The following is a 22,631-nucleotide window of genomic DNA, read 5'->3' on the forward strand; positions in this document are numbered from 1 at the left end:
TGGAAGGACAAGAGGATGAATTACAGATCTCTAAATTCACAGTCATTTGGGTCTGAAACAAAATTACACACAAGGCCCGGCGGGTGATTTGGCAGAATTCTGGCTATAGCCACACTTCAAGGGCACTTGTCTACTTAAAGGGGCGGTTTGAAAATGTGGGAGCGGAATAAAGCTGATGTTAAATGCTCCTGTGTCTTTTCAGGGTTACTTCTCTTTAAGAGCCATAATCATGGGATGGATGTGCAGTGGCCTGTGAGTTTCTAGTGCAAAAATGTCCACGTTGGTAAAACACCAGTACAACGGGCATTAATCCTGGGCCCTCTACTGGCAGCTGCAGCAGAAAGGCCCAGGACTGAATGGTTTCTGGATAGCAAACTCCTCTCTTTACCATTGATCTGGTCTCTCGGTGCATCTCGGGCCTTCCTGTTCTCTACCTGTGGCATGCAGTAGGTTAGTGTCCTCAGGCCTGTAACATGTGGATCTAATTCTGGCTGGTGGGCATGGTGGGGGGTAGCTAGGTGGGGCTGGTGGCCTGTGATGTACAGGCAGTCAGACTAGATGACCTGGTAGTCCCTTCTAGCCTCAAACTCTGACTCTGTCTTAGGTCCTAGGAGAAGCCTGGTGGTGCAGGGGAGGCGGGTGCTGCTGCTCCCCAGGATGTGGTGTTCGGTGGATACACCGTAGCGCTGGGTGGATAATGCAAGGATTTCCCATGAGTCCCAAATGTGTAATGGATTCACCATGGCCAGGCTCATTGCTCTTTTGCATTTGTTTGCTGCCAATATTGGCGAGGTCGAGTTTTACAGGCCCAAATGGGGACTGGAACAATTGTCACAGTTGTGCTGGCTTACCAGCTACTCATCCATGATTCTCAGTGCTCCTGCTTGAGTGCTGGGTCCATGCCGGGAGAGCCAGTTCTCTACACTCTTGTCCCCGAAGCCATGGACTATGTGAGTCTAAAACCATGTCTGGGCATGTTCTGTACTAACTTTCTGACTCTTAACGTCTGTTCAGTATTTTTAACGTGAATTGCTTCTCAAAAAACACTTACCCGATCTACCAGGTTCTCCTGCCATTGTATTGAGAGGAGAATAATCTGGAAAGGAAAGAGGAACTTGTGAAGAAAAGGAGAACAGCAAGAAAGCAGGTTCAAAAATTTCCTCAACCTCAGAACCTCAGCCGCAGCAACTTGCTCCAGATTCCTGGGCTCTGCCCTGCCACTCACCATTAACAAGCAAGCTATCCTTGTCTAGCGTGTAGCTGTCCCCTAGCTGAGTGCCTCCGTTGGTGAGACGTTTAAACTCCTCATACACTTCTTCTCTTTGAAAGGCCCTGGAGGTGCTGTCCAGCATAAATTTGCAGATGGCGTTAATACCAGTGTAAGTTTTCCCAGAGATGGGCCTGGAAAAGACAAGCCACAAGCCATTGATGTAGGGGGAGGCACACAACAGACACGCTGAAATTTACTGAGTGAGCTAGACCACGAGTGTGAAACAGGGATGAAAGTCAAGGAAAAGCGTGATAAACAGATCAGGGCGGTGTTCATGCTCAACTCATGCATGCAGATCTCAGAGCAATGTTTTGTTAGCATGCAGGGTGGTTTTGACCTTTTAATTACCTCTCTTTTTAGAAAGAGAGAGGAGCTGCTTTTAGTCTTACAAAATTCCATTCACCCTGGATAAGTCATTTTTCTGCTGGACAAGTCAAACTTTTGCCTTCCCCCCACTCCTAATTGTCATCTGGGATTGTGGAGAAAGGCGGGTTAGTGGGTTTTGTGCCTGGGCTGGTCAATTTTCATTACGCTTTTGCAAAGCTGCTTAATTTTGAGTTTTAGATGTGGGTGAAATCATCTGTTTTTGCCTGGAGATGAGTTGTGCATGAAAATGACTTTCCCAGCACAAATAAAAGCACTTTTTTGGCATTTGCAGAAACAATTAAGGCAAGGCAAAAAAATGAATGTGATTTTCTTTTCCCTCCAGTGAACACCCTCCATTCACCTCCCTGAGGTTTGGGCTAGGGCAGACAGACGAACGCAATACCCTCAAATAACATGAACCAGCATAGGCTCCTGAATGAGACTTTCAATAAACATTTCACCGGAATTTAAAGAATAACTGTTCTTGTGTGACGCAGCCCATGAGAAGAGACATACCTAAAGCTTTCAACTGAACAGCCGGCAAAGTACTTCTGGACGCTGCTATTTCTGAAAATATTGTCAAGCTAGGTGGAAAAGGAAAAAAGAATGATTGCCACATGGGCACAAACAGGAGTGTATCAAATTATGTTTGAACAAGAGAAAGGAGTGAAACCAATGGCAAAATTCCCAAGGGACCAGGATTGGGCCCATTTGCAGACCCGTAGAACTTTACCGCTTTCTCAATCATCTGCTTGTTCAGTCGATGAGGATTTGAACTGGGTTGTTTCAGTTCAGACGAGTAGAAGAGGTTAGTGACGGTGAAATTTAATCTGAAAGTCTCTCGCTCAGCACTGACGGGCGGCTGAGTCACTGGCTTAATAACTGTCTCCAAAACTGAGAAGAAAGAAAAGAAACCAGTCAAAAATGCAGTGAAGAGAAATAGGCAAAGGTCCATTGGACCAGAGGTGTCCTGGTTAAGATGGGGAGACTGGAAGGAGCCTTGAGGCATTAGCTGAATTTGAATTTCAGTGGGATTTGGGTGCCAAACTCCCTTAATCCACTTTGAAAGCCCCAGTCCTCTAGTGTTTAAAAACCTTCCTGTAATTTCTTGGGGATTTCGTACATCCTTTTTTTTTATTCAAAACATCCAAACTTTCTGAAATCCCAAAGAATGGTTTCAGTTACCCTTCCCCTTGTCTAACAATGAAAGACCGAGTGTGTCACTGGGGACCCGACATATTGGATTGAGCCAAACGTAATGGGCCAAAATCCTGGCACGTGCGCTCTGGGAATTCACTGGCTTGGACCAGGGAAGTAGAGATTTCTCGGTGGAAGAGAAGAAAGGCAGAGACTTTCTCATCTGCCGTGAGGATTTGCACTAACCAGAATGAAAGTTGGGCAGCCAGCTCTTCTATATGGCTTACATACCATTCACCCTGGCTCCCTGCAGCTGGTAGCGGCCTCCCAGCCATTGTGCGCTTGCATTCCTCGTTCCATTCTGAAATGTGCTTAGAACGGTCTCCTCACTGCGGTTGGGTGCTGGCTTGAAGTGGCAGTTGCAGTCGACCACTACAGAGCCAATCCTGGGGGCAGAGAGGTCAAGGCTCTTAAAAAAATCGGCCCTCAGATGATCACCTTTTTATGGGCCATGCTTCTATTTTAAATGTTCATGGAGGTTTTACAGAAAGCTGGTGCTGGATGCAGCCCTGGACACATGAGATCGCTCTTTATCCATAGACCAGCCACCTGCTCCCCTTACAAAGTCTCACACCAGCATTCCTAAACCGGTAGGGGCCAGCTCTGGAGGCTAAAAGAAAGGAGGGGGTTTATCTCTGTGATCCATTCCATCCTTGTCCTCTGCTGAGATTGCCACAAGCACTGGGATTTTCAAAGGGGCCCTAAAGGTGCTTAAATCCCCATGGAAGTCAACGGGAGTCGGGTGCTTAACTCCCTTGGAAAATCCCAGTTAAGGATACCGGGGGGAAGGGGAGGGTTTGATGTGGAGACTTGTCTAGTGGGAACTAGAGTAAGAACCACCCAGTTCATTCCCCACAGGCCACCGGCCCACCATGGAATACAAATGACTTTTGGTCCCCCACCAACGTGGGATAGATTCAGACCAGTTCCCTGGATGTGAGAGGGGTGGGGGGGGGTCTCGTGACTCAGCCCCTGAGTCTCCCTACGAGCCCAGTTTTGTGAAGAATGCTAATTGCATGAAATGCCAAGTAAGGACATGGTGACAGTTCTGTTGGCACTAGCAGCACTTCCAGGGGCTGGCGGAGCTGAACCCAGGCATGTTCTTGGAGAGGAATCCATCTCCAGCTCATCTGTCCCTTAATACCCAGGGTTTATGACTCTCTCTCAGAAGTAGAATCTGACCCCTCGGGAGATCAGCTACAGCATGGTGCACGGCCTCAAGCCTCTTACCTATTTTAATCCCTGATATTTAAACCCTGGGCATGTGCGTGAGAATGAAGAGGTAAGGGAGTGGCTCCTGTGAGTTATTCAGACAGGGCGGGAATTAAACTGCATGACAATCTTTGGAGCAGAGAGGAATTCTGCAAGGGAGCAGGGTTCATGGGAAAGGCATGAGCATCCGCGCACTTTAATAAAGAAAACTGAAACGTAGCACAAACCTCAAGCCTGTGACATTGCAGAACAAGAATCTGCCTTGAAGGTCACTCTTTCTGTACAGCTGGTTAATCTGAAAGAAACACGCCATTAGATATTTCTAGGAGTAAGGGATGACCTAATGCCTGATGCTTTAGGGCAACAGAAAGACCCGGACGTGACTGAAGATGTGACTGGTTTTATATTTGAAATGTGCATCGTGTGGTAAGTGTTCTCATGGTTCCAACTTGACTTTAAGCATGGGAGCCCTTCTTCTCATCTTATCCCATCACCAACAGAGATGATCATTGGCTGCCATCTTGGTTAACACTCCAGCGACTGAGCGGGCAACTTGCAGAGTTAAGAGCATCAATTGCTCTTTCCTTAGGTAGGAGTGTAACAGACTCGTGTATTCTGTGGGTCAGGCGTGGAGGAGGACCTGTTGCACACTCACTGGTGGGTTACACCTGTATACGTTGGGATCAGTTTGTGCCTACTCCTAAATTTGGTCATTAACGTACAGGTGCCAACAGGCTGGGTTTAATAGATGGCCTCCACCTTGTCTCTTTTAGAGGTGATCCAGTCTTGTGATTGTTCTGAAGCACGGAGACCCCCCTCTAATGTAACAAATCCTGCAGCTTCGCATTAATTATGTTACACAACGCATTGGCATGATTGGGACTGGCAGCAGCAGAACTGGTTGAAATTTGAAACATTGCCCATTTCTTTGTCCAGATTTTGAAGGTCAATAATTAAAACTTATCAAACTGTTCCTGGAAGTTGGTGTGAAAATCAGATGGAATAGCCAGGACGGCTTCTGAAAGATGGCATCTCACCTTCTCAGCAATGTCTTTCTGTAATGCTTGGTAGGCCAAAGACTTCGGGTCTGGGCTGGTTAGGTTTACATTGATTATTCTGAAGTTGAGCAGATACCCCACATTCTCTGGAGCCACCATGGAAGGAGCTTCTGTAGTAGTAGCTATGTCTGAGAGGCGGAAACCTAAATAAATAAATTTGAAAAAAAGGGTTAAGAGTGGTTTTTGACAGCAGTTTTATCCATCTAACCAAAGGCAATCGGAATAAGTCCGTGTTTGATTTAGATGAAGACAGCAGTGAGCTTTTTAACCTAGCTATTAGCTAAATGAAAAACCTCCGTGAAAGCACCAATATGCTGGACTGGCTTAGTCCTTATGCCAAAGCCTGTGGACTGCCATAAACTGGAAATCATCGATGGAAGGGGAAGTTCATCATGTGCTACTAGAAAGTTCAAGCCCCGATGAAGCAAAAGAATGAATTAAAGTCTCCAGGTGACCCCTAAAGCACTGCCGGATGTTCTCTCTGGATGTTTACCATTCACATAAAGGCCATTCTTCTCCAGGGTGTAGGGTCCTAGCGTGGTGATGCCCTTTGTCATGCTGCTCAGCTCATTATAAAGCTTCACTCTGTCAAACGTAGCGACTGTGGAGTTGTTTTTGTAGCTGCATACTGCATTGATCCCGGTGTCCTTATTATTCATAGACCTAGAGAATCACAGGTGTGCCTTTAGGACCCGGCTGATGTGGACAGAAAATCACCTGCCTTATTTATGTTACTGCGAAAGCTGGCAACTGAGAAACCCAGCCACAATCAGTCTTCATTCACAATCATAACAGCTGCATGGCAGAGTTAGGGGGGCGTTACTTGACAGAACCAATAATAAAGTGAAATCATGAAGGTTTAAGGGGGTGAGTTGGACTGACTTTCCAAATTGCAATATGAACATTAATATAGAGGAGTCAAGGGAGGAAGAATTAAGTCATAAAGACACATGGGCAGATCTCAGTTGGGGGAAATGTGGGTTATAAAGAATTATGCTGCTTTACAACCAGCTGGGGTCTTGGCCCAATTAGTGTCTGTCAAGAGAATGGCACTACCCCTACAACAGAACTCTTACCTAAATGCCATCACTTTGCATCCAGTGTAGACGGGGCCAATGCTGCTGTTTCTGAGCATAGGCTCAATCTGCCAAAGAAAAGATAATTTCCTGAGTCTGACACGTGTGCGGGGGGAAAGAGGGGTGTGCAAAGAGGAGAGAACAAGAGCCAACAAATGAAATAGGCTGGGCAGTGTGTGTCTGTCAGACTTACGTAATAGAGTATTGTTTTCTCTGTAGAATTGAATTTGCGGGAACCCGGTGTCCCCAGGTCTGTGGTGTAGCGGAGGTTGGTTAAGGTGGCATTCACTGTGAAATACCCAGCTGTTGGACTCTGCGGGGTAGTTTGGCTCAGAGCTGTGATATAGGAGAGAAAGGATCATAACATAGCAATATACAAAGCCGTCTGCACCCTCAAAGACACCCTCAGTCCCAGCAGAACTCTACACGTCTACAGGGCTTTCGAGAATTCCTTCCCCACTAAGTTTCCTTTGAGAGCTTTAATATGAATTAATTTGATAAAACACTTACTTGGTCCAAGTAGTGCTTCGTTGTATTCTGGAAAGGAACAGAAATTATCATTAAGAAACAGGGCTATGGACAGAGAGACTAAAAAAAGAAAGAGGATCATAAAACAGATAACTCAGGAATGGACCACCAGAAGCCAAGCGCTGTGGATGTGTATCTATCAAATAAGAAACCCCGTTGCTTAAGAATGGGTGTATTTTACTATAATCTCAAAGAACTGCAACTCAGAGAGAAAAGCTATGTGTACTATTGAGATAAAAGCTCAAAAATACCTACATGATTTAGGAGATTAAATCCCAGTGATTGTCACTGGGACCTAGTCTCCTACATCACTCCAGTCACCTTTAAAAATGGGACTTAAGGTAAAAATTTTAGAAGTGCCTGTAGGACTCAGAAGCCTAAATCCTGCCAATCCATGGGACTTGGTCTCCTAAATTACTTAAGTGTTTGTGACCATTTTACCCATATTCTTAAATAAGGCCCCAATTCAGCAAAGCTCTTAGACTTGTGCTCATCTTTAAGCACGTGTTATTCCATAAACATAAACGGGTCATTTCTGTGCTTAAAGTTAAGGAAGTGCTTAAATGCCCTGCCAAATGGGAGCCAAAGGCCATCTCTCACTTTCCTGTATTTTCCATGTCCCCTTTCCGTCTCTTCGGGAATTTATTTTGTCCTACTATGGCTGCTGTCGCCCCAATGAAGGAGTGTTTCTATGGGGTGCAAGGAAATCAGCTGTTTTCCGAGCTCACAGATATTTTCCTCAAGTCTGGACTGATTTCTCTGCTGTGTGGATGTCATTTTCTTGTGTAACTTTTTCAGAGGTTTCATCTTTTTTATTCAAGTGCGTTAAACCAAGGAGCAATGTGAGAGCTCCCTGGAGGTGTGAGACCATCATCCAATTACCATTGACATAGAGGCTTTTGTTCTCCAGGTTGTATTGCCCTAACTTAGTGATGTTCTTTGTCATGCTGCTCAGCTCACGATAAATCTTCACTCTGTCAAACTTGGGAGCCGTGGGCTCATTCCTGTAGCTGCAAAAGGCATCTACTCCTGTGTCATCCCTGTTCCTCACCGACCTAGGAAATCAGACGTTATGGAGATTTCTGTTAGTTAGTGCCCTTGTCTGTGTTCGCTCCTCAATATGATATTAAACAGAACCAACTAAACTCAAGCCGCACTATCCAGAGGGACAGGATAATTGTTTGAATATATCATTATGAAATCAATGTTATCGAAAAAAGGGTATCTCAGAAATCACAGCAGCTTTCATGACGCTGGTTCCCAGGTACTAAATGCCGGACACTGGTGGTGGTTAGATACATGGATATTTTAAATATTGAAGAAAATGGAAAAGGGATTATACATTGTTAGTTATTAGCGTGTCCATTGAATGTACATGAAACCCTACACTGCAGCGTAACTGAAGAATATTCCATCCTTACCTAAATGCCATCACTTTGCATCCAGTGTAGATAGGGCCAATGCTGCTTTTTCTGAGCAGAGGCTCAATCTGCCAAAGAAAAGATAATTTCCTGAGTCGGACACGTGTGCGGGGATGGTGGGGGGAGGGGGATGGGGATGTGCAAAGGGGAGAGAACAAGAGCCAACAAATTAAACAGGCCGGGCAGCGTGTCTGTCAGACTTACATGATACAGTATTGTTTTCTCTGTAGAATTGAATTTGCGGGAACCCGGTGTCCCCAGGTCTGTGGTGTAGCGGAGGTTGGTTAAGGTGGCATTCACTGTGAAATACCCAGCTGTTGGACTTTGGGGGGTAGTTTGGCTCAGAGCTGTGATATAGGAGAGAAAGGATCATAACATAGCAATATACAAAGCCGTCTGCACCCTCAAAGACATCCTCAGTCCCAGCAGAACTCTACACGTCTACAGGGCTTTCGAGAATTCCTTCCCCACTAAGTTTCGTTTGAGAGTTTTAATATGAATTAATTTGATAAAACACTTACTTGGTCCAAGTAGTGCTTCGTTGTATTCTGGAAAGGAACAGAAATTATCATTAAGAAACAGGGCTATGGACAGAGAGACTAAAAAACGAAAGAGCATAAAACTGATAACTCAGGAATGGACCACCAGAAGCCAAGCGCTGAAGATTCCAATGCTGCTTCACAGCTCTTGGGAATTAATTGGTGTGTGATGTAAAAAGCTAATAGCCGCAGTGTAATGGCTTGGATTTAAAGCCATTGCAGGCATGTAAATTATTAGATGCAATGTACACATAAATGGAGCACGCTGTGATGGGGCAAGGCCAGATGGCTACAGTAAAGTACTGAGAAACAGGTATGTTAGCCCCAGGCTAAACAAATCCCTAGTACCCTGGTAACCAAATGGCAGTTGCTCCAGGTTAATCAAGGCACCTGGGGCCAATTAAGACCTTTCTAGAAGGCAGTAGAGATAGCTACTTTAATTAGAACACCTGCAGCCAATCAAGGCAGGCTAATCAGGGCACCTGGGTTTAAAAAGGAGCTCACTCCAGTCAGGCAGAGAGGAGCCAGAGGAGAAAGAGCGCATGTGAGGAGCTGGGAGCAAGAGGCACAAGGAGCTGAGACCGAGAGGGTGTGCTGCTGGAGGATTGAGGAGGACAAGTGTTATCAGACACCAGGAGGAAGGTCCTGTGGTGAGGATAAAAAAGGTGTTTGGAGGAGGCCATGGGGAAGTAGCCCAGGGAGTTCTAGCTGTCTTGCAGCTGGTACAGGAGGCACTATAGACAGCTGCGATCCACAGGGCCCTGGGCTGGAACCCGGAGTAGAGGGCGGGCCCGGGTTCCCCCCAAACCTCCCAACTCCTGATCAGACACAGGAGGAGCTGACCCAGACTGTGGATTCCACCAGAGGGGAAGATCACTGAGGTGAACAAATCCGCCAATAAGCGCAGGACCCACTAAGGTAGAGGAGGAACTTTGTCACAGTGCAGGATATGGAAGAGGCTGCGCACAGTGGATGTAGCTGTATGTATACAGTGAATTGTGCTTGTGTTGCAGAGTGTTACATTGCTTTTTTGATTCTTAACACCGTGCCTGCCACAGCAGTGAAGAACAGGCCGTTAGTTATTCACCATTGACGTAGAGACTGCTGTTGTCCAGGTTGTAAGGACCTAATTTAGTGATGTCTCTTGTCTTGTTGCTCAGCTCGTGGTAAACCTTCGCTCTGTCAAACCTGGGTCTGGTGAAGTCATTTCGGTAGGTGCAGAGGGCATCGATGCGCGTGCCATCACCATTTGTCACAGGGCTGGGGACAAAGGGACAAGTAAGTTTCATGTAATTTTTTTTTCCTATCCATTTATAACATTGGAAAATTTTAAAAAGCTTCAGGAAAAAAATCAATCTGCTCTATTTGGAGATGCAATAAAATGCTAAGTAAGGTAGCTAGTGGGTTTGCCAACGATTTAAATCTGTTGACCACTTTGTGAGAGAGAAATCCTCTCCCAGACCCTTTTCCCCTCCTCACTCCCAACCTGCCCTCCCCTCCACCCCAAATGGTTGGTTCTCAGTGCAGTTGCTGCCCACAGACCATCAGGTAAAATCCTCTGAAATCTGCAGCATGTTAAGTCTGCAGAAAAATAATAAAGTAGAGAAGGTTTGTTTTCCCCTCACAAAGCTAGCATTAGCAAGGATAGATTAACATATTAGTTGTTGATCTAGGGTCCTTGTTGGGCCCTCATTGCTCTAGTATCCAAGAGCCTCACACTTTTTAATATATTTATCCTCACAGTACCGCTGGGAGGAGCAGCAGTATGATTGTCCCCAGTTTACAAATTGGGAAGTGAGTCAGAGAAACTAAGTGACTCACCCAAGGTCACAGTGAATGGTTGTGGCAGAGCAAGGAATGGAACCCAGGCCTCCAAGGTGCCATCCTTCCTCTCTAATTAAATTTAACAAGCACGGCCAGTGCTGTCAGCCATAAGGCGAATGATAACCATATAGCATAGGCCGCCTCCATTCTTGTGTGTCATTGTGAAGCTGGTTAGTTGGGATGCACTTGCTACCAGTCTACCTTTGGTGGATGAGAACGATGCATTTTCAGGAAGGCTCTAGAGTTTACAAACACCTCCTTGTTCCAACAGAATCAAAGTGTGTTGAACTTTAGGGTGTGGCATAAGCCTCATCAGTTCCCCCAGACCTTTCCCATGGAGGGAGGTGAATCTGATTTGCCTCTTTTTAGGGATAACGATCTGTTTAGTTAACTTAAAATAGGGTACAGTATTATTTCTCAGTGAGGCATATGTGCCAAGGGGCAGTTGTGATGGGCTCATGTTATACTTTTAATAAATAAAGAATCAAGCAGAATAAATAGTAAATACAATATAAGACGAAAAGCCTTCACCCCACTGTTCTTACCTATAAGCTATCACTTTGCATCCTTTGTAGTCTGAGCCGATGCTGCTGTTTGTGAGCAGTGGGTCAAGCTAGCAAAAGAGAGGATTTCATGAGTCCATCACACAGAGATAATTGCAGCCCCCCAAAAGACTGGACATGACTTGGCCAAAGGAAGGATGGATTTAGACACACTTACCAAAGAGGTCAGCACTTTCTCTGTATTATTGAATTTCAAGGAATTGGGGGTTCCTAGTTGGGAAGTGTACTGGAGATTGGTTATGGTGAAGTTCACTGTGAAATGTTTGACTGTTGGAGCAGAAGCACTGGTTGCAGTTGGTATCGTAGCTGGGAAAGTGGTGAATAACAGTTTTAACTTAAAGACAGGTATTACTCCCCAAAAGACACTAAAATGCATTAACCTGGTGTAGTGTCAATATTCCACACCAGATGTTTAAAGGAAAACCTTAGGAGAGCTAATTAATAAATGCATGGATGTTCAGGCCAGAAACGGGCAGCTCCAGGCCCCAGCATGCCAAGCGCGTGCTTGGGGCAGCAAGCCGCGGGGAGCGCTCTGCCGGTTGCTGCGAGGGCGGCAGGCAGGCTGCCTTTGGCGGCTTGCCTGCGGAGGGTCCGCTGGTCCTGCAGCTTCAGACCCTGCGGGAGGTCCACTGAAGCTGTGGAACCACGCAGGCACGCCTGCGGGAGGTCCACCAGAGCCGTGGGACCAGCGGACCCTCCGCAGGCAAGCCGCCGAAGGCAGCCTGCCTGCTGTGCTTGGGGCGGCAAAATCCCTAGAGCCTCCCCTGACCACAAGAGACTGTTATATTATCTAGTGCAGACTCTTATATAACAGCAGTCTTAGAATTTCATCCAGCTACCCCTGTACAGAGGCCAGTAACTTGTGTTTGACTAAAGCAGCTCTCCCAGAAAGGTATTCGGTCTTGATGTGAAGATATCAAGAGATGGAGAATCCACCACTTCCCTTGGTAGTTCGGCAGTCACTTTCAGTGTGAAAAATGTGTGCCTTATTTCTAATTTTAATTCAATTATGATATCAACCAATGAAAAGGTGTCTAAACAGGCGTCATCACTCCCTCTTCTACGCTAACTTTGCAAAGCTTTACAACCTTTTCAATTCTGAAAGATACTTACTTGGCACAGAACGCGGTTCATTGTAACCTGCAAAGGGAAGGGACAGTATTAGAATCAGAAAGGCAGACGGGATGAATGACGAGAAATCGATTTGGAGACGTCTGGATAAATGAAACGTTCCACAACAGGATGACTGATTCTAAGCAGCTAATGGGGGGGTTCATTTTGGTGGGGTACATTTTGATGGGGTACACGGTGGTGTACATTTTGAAAAGATTGCTCAATGCTCTGTGGACAAGGAAAATTTTTCCTACTTGGAGTTGGACCAGGATGCCCGTACTTCTCTGCAGCTTTCAATGCTGCATCACAGCCCTTGGGAGTTTCTCTCTTTTGAATATAAAAGGGGGTTTACTACAGTGGTTCTCAAACTGTGTGTCGGGACCCCGAAGTGGGTCACGAGCCCCTTTTAATGGGGTCGCCAGGGCTGGCTTAGACTTACTGGGGCCCGGGGCCAAAGCCCAAGCCCCACTACCCCAGACTCAATCCCCGCCGCCTAGGGTCAGAGCCAAAGTCCAAGGGCACCAGCCCTGGCTGGGTAACAGGGCTTAGGTTACAGGCTCCCTGCTTGGGGCTGAAGCCCTTGGGCTTTGGCTTTGCCCCCCCCCACCCGGGACTGTGGGGCTCAGGCGGGCTCGGTTCCTCCCTTCTGGGGTCGTGTAGTAGTTTTTGTTGTCAGGAGGGGGTCACAGTGAGAACCCCTGAACTACTACATTGGTCTGAAGCTAAAGCCAGTGGAGATAAGTGGCTTAATTGGAGGCAGATGCACAGAGGGCGAGGAGGGGTAGTTTGTGTAGAGGATGCAGCTGTGTGAATACAAAGCACTTTCACCCAAACAATGGCACATTCAAAACCCTGCTCATCTGTTTTGCAGTCCCTGCTACACTATTTCTTTCATTCATTAGGCATTTATGGGCCATGTGATTGTATCCCTGCAGCTATAAAGGAACCAGCTGTTTACCGTTAACGTAAAGGCTCTTGTCATCCAGGCTGTAGGGTCCTAACTTGGTGATTCCACTTGTTTTGTTGCTCAGCTCATGGTAAACCCTCACTCTGTCGAACCTGGATGTGGTAGACTCAGTTCTGTAGGTGCAGAGGGCATCAACGCTAGTGTCATCTCCGTTATTCACAGGCCTAGAGAAAGCAGGACATGTTCTTGTTTGCTCCTGAGCTCTCTGATATTCATGCTAGACATTTCTGTATTTGCTTATACAATCCTATTATGAGATGTATCTGCCAAATTTGTGAAATTAACTTCAATCCAAATAGACAAAAGCATGAAATAAAATGTATTTACAGAGATGTGGGCATTGAAAATGACAGTGTAGATGGTTTCTTGTTACAATACTAAAATTAACAAGGAGAAGGGCCGTAAAAAGACCTCTGTGTGTATTACATTATAGTATCAGATGGAAGAATATGAACAAATCTTCCAAAGCTGCTTATCCTCACCTATAAGTCATCACTTTGCATCCCATATAAACAGGGCCAATGCTGCTGTTTTTGAACAATGGATCAAGCTGGCAAAGAAAAAGATGTCATGAGTTCATCATGCTGAGAGAATCATAATATCAAAAAGAACAAAAAAGGAATGAATGAAGCAATTCACACTTACCAAAGAGGTCAGGACTTTTTCTGTAGCATTGAATTTATTGGAATTTGGGGTTCCTAATTGGAATGTGTATTGGAGATTCGTGATGGTGAAGTTCACTGTGAAATAGTCAACTGTTGGAGCTGGAATTGTAGTTGTCATCACAGCTGGAAAAAAGTGAATAGCAACCAGAAATTTGTAAAAGCAGCAAAGAATCCTGTGGCACTTAATAGACTAACAGACGTTTTGGAGCATGAGCTTTCGTGGGTGAATACCCACTTCATCAGATGCATGTCGAAGGGTATTCACCCACGAAAGCTCATGCTCCAAAACGTCTGTTAGTCTATAAGGTGCCACAGGATTCTTTGCTGCTTTTACAGATCCAGACTAACATGGCTACCCCTCTGATACTTGCAACCAGAAATTTAAATCAAATAATTTCCCTCTACGGTCATATTTTAAAAAAATCTGTTGGTTGCTGGCACAGCTGCACACAAAGTATTCAATGAGGTTTCAGTCTTTCAGTCAGAAAACTGGTCCTTATGAAAGGAGTTGGCCCACTGAACCACCAGCATATTGCTGACTCTGATTTATTTCAGACTTCCTGTAAATTGACACACTAATGTATAGTTACAATATACACCAGTTCTTAAAGACACTTACTTGGCGGAGGGTTTGCTTCATTGTAACCTGGAAAGGAAAGAGACAATAAATAAAGGTCATGCTAGGCAGCTGGGAAAGGAAGACAGAGAACTGACAGCAAAAACAATTCCATGAAACTTAAAGCAGAAAGTGTTACTTTGTTTTACACAGGCATGGCCTGGGTCCGTTCCGGCAGCCGATTATCATGAAAATAATGCTGAAGTCAGCTGTCCTGCTCCTGTGCATAATGGTGGGAGACCCTGGCCTTATTTTACTGCATGACTTTTCGATACGTTTCCAGTGCTAGGTGCAGTACAAACACACTGCCAGAGTACAACTAATAATAACAACATTTTTTGTACTGCATGTTGAGGGGATTCGGTATTGTTTCCAGAGCATGTTCTACAAAGGCCTTGAGACCTTTGTCAATTAGTGGTAGTCAAAGATGGCCAATAGCTCCTACTGCTCTGTGGATTTTAATGCTGCCTTCCCTGCTTTGAAACACCACAAAAGAATCTCACCTGCCCTCTGTCTTGTCTCCTAAATTACATCTTGCAAAGTATAACCCATCCAATCTGGTACATTATAAACTAACTTTCCATGGATGTCAAGAGGATTCAAAACAAAGGGCAGCAGAGGATCAGGTCCATAATCTTTGTCTATTCATTTTTGAAAGGGAATGCCCAGGCAATCGGACACATAAGAGCACATTATAATGATAAGGATATTAGCAACTTACCATTGACATAGAGGCTGTCCTTGTCCAGGATGTAGGGGCCCAGTTTGGTGATGCCATTTGTCTTGTTCCTCACTTCATGGTAAACCCTCATTCTGTCAAATGATGGAGCAGTGGAGTCGCGCCTGTAGGTGCAGACGGCATCTACACCGGTGTCATTCCCAGCTCTCATTGATCTAGAATAGAAAAGCCAAATTTGATCCTTGTTTAGATTATTTGCTGGTGACTGTCCAATGCCGAACAAAATGACAGCAAAGGAACCTTCACGTTGTAAGCTAATATGATAATCTCAGAAATTGGATCCTTACCTGTAAGCCGTCACTTCACATTTTATATAAGCTGGGCCGATGCTGCTGTTCTTAAATATTGGGTTGAGCTGGCAAAGAGAAGAGATCATTAGTCTGTCGTACTGCTGATAGCACCAGGTACCCCAAACTGGCCAGGAAGACTGTGAGCGAGTAACACTTACCAAAGAGATCAAGACTTTCTCAGTAGCATTGAACCGGGTAGAATGAGGCGTTCCCAGTTGTGAATTATATTTGAGATTGGTTATGGTGAAGTTCACTGTGAAACGTTCGATTGCTGGAACGGGGGTTGACGTTGGCAAAACAGCTGCAAAAAGAAAAAAATAACAGAATGAAAAATCAATGATCTCACCCCTACAGACAAACTGAAGCACATCTCTAATTCCACAGATGCATGTTTACACAAATCACAAATTGGGTTTTATTTCCCCCCCAAGGGTACTACGGACAGTTCTCCTTAGAAGGCCAATTCCATTCCATTGTGAGCAGAGTCACAGTTGTAGACAAGCACTATTCACCACCTGTCTTATATTAAATTCTGAATGTTTGTATCTTTCCAATGTTTTCAGTAAGGATCATTCTGAACTATACTCACTTGGCAGAGCTGGAGCTTCGTTATAACCTGGAATGAGAAGGGAAAATGATCAGAGGGCAACTAGACAGGTGGGGAAGTAAGGAAGTGACAAGCAGATGAAAGGATGGTCCAGAAAGAGCAGTAAAGAAAACTGTTAAGAAATCAGCTGGTTACCATTGACATAGAGGCTGTCCTCGTCCAGGGTGTAGGGGCCCAGCTTGGTGATGCCATTTGTCTTGTTCTGGATTTCATGGTAAACACTCACTCTGTCAAACGGGGGAGTAGTGGAGTCACGCCTGTAGGTGCAGACGGCATCTACACCGGTGTCATTCCCAGCTCTCACCGGTCTAGAATAGAAAAGCCAAATTTGATACTGTGCTTAGATTATTTGCTGGTGACTGTCCAATGCCGAACAAATGACAGCAAATGAACCTTCACGTTGTAGGGTAATATGGTAATCTTGGAACCTGGCTCCTTACCTGTAAGCTGTCACTTCACATCTGATATATTCTGGGCCGATGCTGCTGTTCTTAAATATTGGGTTGAGCTGGCAAAGAGAGGATGTCATTAGTCAGTCGTACTGCTGATAGCACCGGATACCTCAAACTGTTGTGAGCGAGTAACACTTACCAAAGAGATCAAGACTTTCTCAATAGCATTGAACCGAGTAGAATGAGGCGTTCCCAGTTGTGAATTATATTTGAGATTGGTTATGGTGAAGTTCACTGTGAAACGTTCGATTGCTGGAACGAGGGTTGAGGTTGGCAAAACAGCTGCAAAAAGAAAAAAAATAACAGAATGAAAAATCAATGATCTCACCCCTACAGACAAACTGAAGCACATCTCTAATTCCACAGATGCATGTTTACACAAATCACAAATTGGGTTTTATTTCCCCCCCAAGGGTACTACGGACAGTTCTCCTTAGAGGGCCAATTCCATTCCATTGTGAGCAGAGTCACAGTTGTAGACAAGCACTATTCACCACCTGTCTTATATTAAATTCTGAATGTTTGTATCTTTCCAATGTTTTCAGTAAGGATCATTCTGAACTATACTCACTTGGCAGAGCTGGAGCTTCGTTATAACCTGGAATGAGAAGGGAAAATGATCAGAGGGCAACTAGACAGGTGGGGAAGTAAGGAAGTGACAAGCAGATGAAAGGATGGTCCAGAAAGAGCAGTAAAGAAAACTGTTAAGAAATCAGCTGGTTACCATTGACATAGAGGCTGTCCTCGTCCAGGGTGTAGGGGCCCAGCTTGGTGATGCCATTTGTCTTGTTCTGGATTTCATGGTAAACACCCACTCTGTCAAACAGGGGAGCAGTGGAGTCATGCCTATAGGTGCAGACGGCATCTACACCGGTGTCATTCCCAGCTCTCACCGGTCTAGAATAGAAAAGCCAAATTTGATACTGTGTTTAGATTATTTGCTGGTGACTGTCCAATGCCGAACAAATGACAGCAAATGAACTTTCACGTTGTAGGGTAATATGGTAATCTTGGAACCTGGCTCCTTACCTGTAAGCCGTCACTTCACATCTGATATATTCTGGGCCGATGCTGCTGTTCTTAAATATTGGGTTGAGCTGGCAAAGAGAGGATGTCATTAGTCAGTCGTACTGCTGATAGCACCGGATACCTCAAACTGCTATGAGCGAGTAACACTTACCAAAGAGATCAAGACTTTCTCAGTAGCATTGAACCGAGTAGAATGAGGCGTTCCCAGTTGTGAATTATATTTGAGATTGGTTATGGTGAAGTTCACTGTGAAATGTCCAATTGCTGGAACGGGCGTTGAGGTTGGCAAAACAGCTGCAAAAAGAAAAAAAATAACAGAATGAAAAATCAATGATCTCACCCCTACAGACAAACTGAAGCACATCTCTAATTCCACAGATGCATGTTTACACAAATCACAAACTGGGTTTTTTTTCCCCCCCAAGGGTACTACGGACAGTTCTCCTTAGAGGGCCAATTCCATTCCATTGTGAGCAGAGTCACAGTTGTAGACAAGCACTATTCACCACCTGTCTTATATTAAATTCTGAATGTTTGTATCTTTCCAATGTTTTCAGTAAGGATCATTCTAAACTATACTCACTTGGCATAGCTGGTGCTTCGTTATAACCTGGAATGAGAAGGGAAAATGATTAGAGGGAAACTAGACCAGTGGGGAGAGAAGAAAGTGACAAGTAGGATGGTCCAGAAAGAGCAGTTGGGCATAACAGTCACTCACTTTCTATGGCCTGAGGTTATTCTGGGGTTGGGACTCTTTCCTGCTATATGTGATCTTTAATGTCCATCAGATATACTGTGTCTCTATTGTTACATCAAGTCCATAATCTTTGTCTATTCATTTTTGAAAGGGAATGCCCAGGCAATCGGACACATAAGAGCACATTATAATAATAAGGATATTAGCAACTTACCATTGACATAGAGGCTGTCCTTGTCCAGGTTGTAGGGGCCCAGCTTGGTGATGCCATTTGTCTTGTTCTGGATTTCATGGTAAACACCCACTCTGTCAAACGGGGGAGTAGTGGAGTCACGCCTGTAGGTGCAGACGGCATCCACACCGGTGTCATTCCCAGCTCTCACCAATCTAGAATAGAAAAGCCAAATTTGATCCTGTGTTTAGATTATTTGCTGGTGACTGTCCAATGCCAAACAAAATGACAGCAAATGAACCTTCACGTAGTAAACTAATATGATAATCTCAGAAACTGGATCCTTACCTATAAGCCGTTACTTCACATTTTATATAAGCTGGGCCAATGCTGCTGTTGTTAAGTATTGGGTTAAGCTGGCAAAGAGAGGATGTCATTAGTCTGTCGTACTGCTGATAGCATCGGATACCCCAAACTGCCCAAGAAGGCTGTGAGCGAGTAACACTTACCAAAGAGATCAAAGCTTTCTCAGTAGCATTGAACTGGGTAGAATGAGGCGTTCCCAGTTGTGAATTATATTTGAGATTGGTTATGGTGAAGTTCACTGTGAAACGTTCGATTGCTGGAACGGGGGCTGAGGTTGGCAAAACAGCTGCAAAAAAAAAAAATAACAGAATGAAAAATCAGTGATCTCACCCCTACAGACACACTTAAGCACATCTCTAATTCCACAAATGGATGTTTACGCAAACCGCAAATGGGGTTTTATTTCCCCCCCCCCAAAGGTATTACGGACAGTTCTCCTTAGAGGGCCAATTCCATTCCATTGTGAGCAGAGTCACAGTTGTAGGCAAGCACTATTCATCACCTGTCTTATATTAAATTCTGAATGTTTATTTCTTTCCAATGTTTTCAGTAAGGATCATTCTGAACTATACTCACTTGGCAGAGCTGGTGCTTCGTTATAACCTGGAATGAGAAGGGAAAATGATTAGAGGGAAACTAGACCAGTGGGGAGAGAAGAAAGTGACAAGTAGGATGGTCCAGAAAGAGCAGTTGGGCATAACACAGTCACTGACTTTCTATGGTCTGAGGTTATTCTGGGGTTGGGACTCTTTCCTGCTATATGTGGTGGTTTAATGTCCATCAAATATATTGTGTCTCTAATGTTACATCGGTGCAATGAATTACATAGAAAGGACAAGCTGTAAAGAAATCAACTGGTTACCATTGACATAGAGGCTGTCCTTGTCCAGCGTGTAGGGGCCCAGATTGGTGATGCCATTTGTCTTGTTGCGGATTTCATGGTAAACACCCACTCTGTCAAACACGGGAGCAGTGGAGCCGTGCCTGTAGGTGCAGACGGCATCCACACCAGTGTTATTCCCATCTCTCACCGATCTGGAATAGAAAAACCAATGTCAGATTTGATCCTGTGTTTAAATTGTTTGCTTATGATGAAGATATATGTTTCCTTCTGGGATCTCATTGTTACCAAAACATGGCAATTCATAAGTACACCTATTAATAGAATGTAAAATAATCCTCTTAACGATGTTCTATCAATCAATAATGTAAATAGGCCATTTATGAAGCTCTATCCATTCAGTGTTCCCTAGAAACCTGTTCTGATATTAACACATTCTTCTTCCATCCACAATGACAGAAGTATGATAGGGGTTTATGCAAGAGAGAAATATTTACACTTCATTAGAATGACAAATTAACTGATAGTAAATGTGTGCTCAGACTGTCATGTTATAAATACATCTCAGAGCCTGGATGCTTACCTGCAAGCTATCACTTCACATCTTATATAAGCTGGGCCGATGCTGCTGTTCTCAAATATTGGGTTGAGCTGGCAAAGAGAGGATATCATTAGTCTGTTGTATCGCTGATAGCACCAGATACCCCAAACTGCCTGGAAAGGCTGTGAGCGAGTAACACTTACCAAAGAGATCAAGACTTTCTCAGTAGCATTGAACCAGGTAGAATGAGGCGTTCCCAGTTGTGAATCATATTTGAGATTGGTTATGGTGAAGTTCACTGTGAAACGTTCAATTGCTGGAGTGGGGGTTGAGGTTGGCAAAACAGCTGCAAAAAGAAAAAAAATAACACAATGAAAAATCAATGATCTCACCCCTACAGACATACCTAAGCGCATCTCTAATTCCACAGATGCATGTTTACGCAAATCGCAAATGGGGTTTTATTTCCCCCCCTAAGGTACTACAGACAGTTCTCCTTAGAGGGCCAATTCCATTCCATTGTGAGCAGAGTCACAGTTGTAGACAAGCACTATTCACCACCTGTCTTATATTAAATTCTGAATGTTTGTATCTTTCCAATTTTTTCAGTAAGGATCATTCTGAACTATACTCACTTGGCAGAGCTGGTGCTTCGTTATAACCTAGAATGAGAAGGGAAAACGATCAGAGAGCAACTAGACAGGTGGGGAAGTAAGGAAGTGACAAATAGATGAAAGGATGGTCCAGAAAGAGCAGTAAAGAAAACTGTTAAGAAATCAGCTGGTTACCATTGACATAGAGGCTGTCCTCGTCCAGGGTGTAGGGGCCCAGCTTGGTGATGCCATTTGTCTTGTTCTGGATTTCATGGTAAACACTCACTCTGTCAAACGGGGGAGCAGTGGAGTCACGCCTGTAGGTGCAGACGGCATCCACACCGGTGTCATTCCCAGCTCTCACCGGTCTAGAATAAAAAAGCCAAATTTGATCCTGTGTTTAGATTATTTGCTGGTGACAGTCCAATGCCAAACAAATGACAGCAAATGAACCTTCACGCTGTAGGGTAATATGGTAATCTTGGAACCTGGATCCTTACCTGTAAGTCGTCACTTCACATCTGATATATTCTGGGCCGATGCTGCTGTTCTTAAATATTGGGTTGAGCTGGCAAAGAGAGGATGTCATTAGTCTGTTGTACTGCTGATAGCACCAGATACCCCAAACTGCCTGGAAAGGCTGTGAGCGAGTAACACTTACCAAAGAGATCAAGACTTTCTCAGTAGCATTGAACCGGGTAGAATGAGGCGTTCCCAGTTGTGAATCATATTTGAGATTGGTTATGGTGAAGTTCACTGTGAAATGTCCAATTGCTGGAACGGGGGTTGAGGTTGGCAAAACAGCTGCAAAAAGAAAAAAAATAACAGAATGAAAAATCAATGATCTCACCCCTACAGACACACTTAAGCACATCTCTAATTCCACAGATGGATGTTTACGCAAATCACAAATGGGGTTTTATTTCCCCCCCAAAGGTATTACGGACAGTTCTCCTTAGAGGGCCAATTCCATTCCATTGTGAGCAGAGTCACAGTTGTAGACAAGCACTATTCATCACCTGTCTTATATTAAATTCTGAATGTTTGTGTCTTTCCAATGTTTTCAGTAAGGATCATTCTGAACTATACTCACTTGGCATAGCTGGTGCTTCGTTATAACCTGGAATGAGAAGGGAAAATGATTAGAGGGAAACTAGACCAGTGGGGAGAGAAGAAAGTGACAAGTGGGATGGTCCAGAAAGAGCAGTTGGGCATAACACAGACACTGACTGTCTATGGTCTGAGGTTATTCTGGGGTTGGGACTCTTTCCTGCTATATGTGGTGGTTTAATGTCCATCAAATATATTGTGTCTCTAATGTTACATCGGTGCAATGAATTACATAGAACGGACAAGCTATAAAGAAATCAGCTGGTTACCATTGACATAGAGGCTGTCCTTGTCCAGCGTGTAGGGGCCCAGCTTGGTGATGCCATTTGTCTTGTTGCGGATTTCATGGTAAACACCCACTCTGTCAAACGGGGGAGCAGTGGAGCCGTGCCTATAGGTGCAGACGGCATCCACACCAGTGTTATTCCCATCTCTCACTGATCTGGAATAGAAAAGCCAATGTCAGATTTGATCCTGTGTTTAAATTGTTTGGTAATGATGAAGATATATGTTTCCTTCTGGTATCTCATTGTTACCAAAACATGGCAATTCATAAGTACACCTATTAATAGAATGTAAAATAATCCTCTTAACGATGTTCTATCAATCAATAATGTAAATAGGCCATTTATGAAGCTCTAAACATTCAGTGTTCCCTAGAAACCTGTTCTGATATTAACACATTCTTCTTCCATCCACAGTGACAGAAGTATGATAGGGCTTTATGCAAGAGAGAAATATTTACACTTCATTAGAATGACAAATTAACTGATAGTAAA

At 44.4% G+C, this 22,631-nt stretch overlaps 1 protein-coding gene across 1 annotated transcript in view; it reads right to left on the reverse strand.

The window, feature by feature from the left end:
• Positions 1–554: 554 nt before the first annotated feature.
• MUC16 (mucin 16, cell surface associated) overlaps positions 555–22,631 on the reverse strand; it is a 103,310-nt gene continuing 81,233 nt past the window's right edge. The window contains exons 20-68 of the mRNA XM_030540805.1: positions 22,122–22,294; positions 21,836–21,862; positions 21,404–21,546; positions 21,243–21,310; positions 20,938–21,110; positions 20,785–20,811; positions 20,353–20,495; positions 20,192–20,259; positions 19,630–19,802; positions 19,344–19,370; positions 18,911–19,053; positions 18,750–18,817; positions 18,444–18,616; positions 18,116–18,142; positions 17,684–17,826; positions 17,533–17,600; positions 17,228–17,400; positions 17,075–17,101; positions 16,643–16,785; positions 16,492–16,559; positions 16,187–16,359; positions 16,034–16,060; positions 15,603–15,745; positions 15,442–15,509; positions 15,137–15,309; positions 14,419–14,445; positions 13,780–13,922; positions 13,617–13,684; positions 13,126–13,298; positions 12,168–12,194; positions 11,212–11,360; positions 11,051–11,104; positions 9,755–10,004; positions 8,650–8,676; positions 8,333–8,475; positions 8,129–8,196; positions 7,590–7,762; positions 6,690–6,716; positions 6,373–6,515; positions 6,180–6,247; positions 5,597–5,766; positions 5,083–5,246; positions 4,273–4,340; positions 3,065–3,219; positions 2,370–2,530; positions 2,153–2,220; positions 1,226–1,401; positions 1,052–1,096; positions 555–775 (exon numbers count right to left, since the gene is read on the reverse strand). Coding sequence (XP_030396665.1) covers positions 555–775; positions 1,052–1,096; positions 1,226–1,401; positions 2,153–2,220; positions 2,370–2,530; positions 3,065–3,219; positions 4,273–4,340; positions 5,083–5,246; positions 5,597–5,766; positions 6,180–6,247; positions 6,373–6,515; positions 6,690–6,716; positions 7,590–7,762; positions 8,129–8,196; positions 8,333–8,475; positions 8,650–8,676; positions 9,755–10,004; positions 11,051–11,104; positions 11,212–11,360; positions 12,168–12,194; positions 13,126–13,298; positions 13,617–13,684; positions 13,780–13,922; positions 14,419–14,445; positions 15,137–15,309; positions 15,442–15,509; positions 15,603–15,745; positions 16,034–16,060; positions 16,187–16,359; positions 16,492–16,559; positions 16,643–16,785; positions 17,075–17,101; positions 17,228–17,400; positions 17,533–17,600; positions 17,684–17,826; positions 18,116–18,142; positions 18,444–18,616; positions 18,750–18,817; positions 18,911–19,053; positions 19,344–19,370; positions 19,630–19,802; positions 20,192–20,259; positions 20,353–20,495; positions 20,785–20,811; positions 20,938–21,110; positions 21,243–21,310; positions 21,404–21,546; positions 21,836–21,862; positions 22,122–22,294 — 5,407 coding nt within the window. The remainder of the gene's footprint in view (positions 776–1,051; positions 1,097–1,225; positions 1,402–2,152; positions 2,221–2,369; positions 2,531–3,064; positions 3,220–4,272; positions 4,341–5,082; positions 5,247–5,596; positions 5,767–6,179; positions 6,248–6,372; positions 6,516–6,689; positions 6,717–7,589; positions 7,763–8,128; positions 8,197–8,332; positions 8,476–8,649; positions 8,677–9,754; positions 10,005–11,050; positions 11,105–11,211; positions 11,361–12,167; positions 12,195–13,125; positions 13,299–13,616; positions 13,685–13,779; positions 13,923–14,418; positions 14,446–15,136; positions 15,310–15,441; positions 15,510–15,602; positions 15,746–16,033; positions 16,061–16,186; positions 16,360–16,491; positions 16,560–16,642; positions 16,786–17,074; positions 17,102–17,227; positions 17,401–17,532; positions 17,601–17,683; positions 17,827–18,115; positions 18,143–18,443; positions 18,617–18,749; positions 18,818–18,910; positions 19,054–19,343; positions 19,371–19,629; positions 19,803–20,191; positions 20,260–20,352; positions 20,496–20,784; positions 20,812–20,937; positions 21,111–21,242; positions 21,311–21,403; positions 21,547–21,835; positions 21,863–22,121; positions 22,295–22,631) is intronic.

Source organism: Gopherus evgoodei, chromosome 22 (assembly GCF_007399415.2).
Source record: "Gopherus evgoodei ecotype Sinaloan lineage chromosome 22, rGopEvg1_v1.p, whole genome shotgun sequence".
NCBI lineage: Eukaryota > Metazoa > Chordata > Testudines > Testudinidae > Gopherus > Gopherus evgoodei.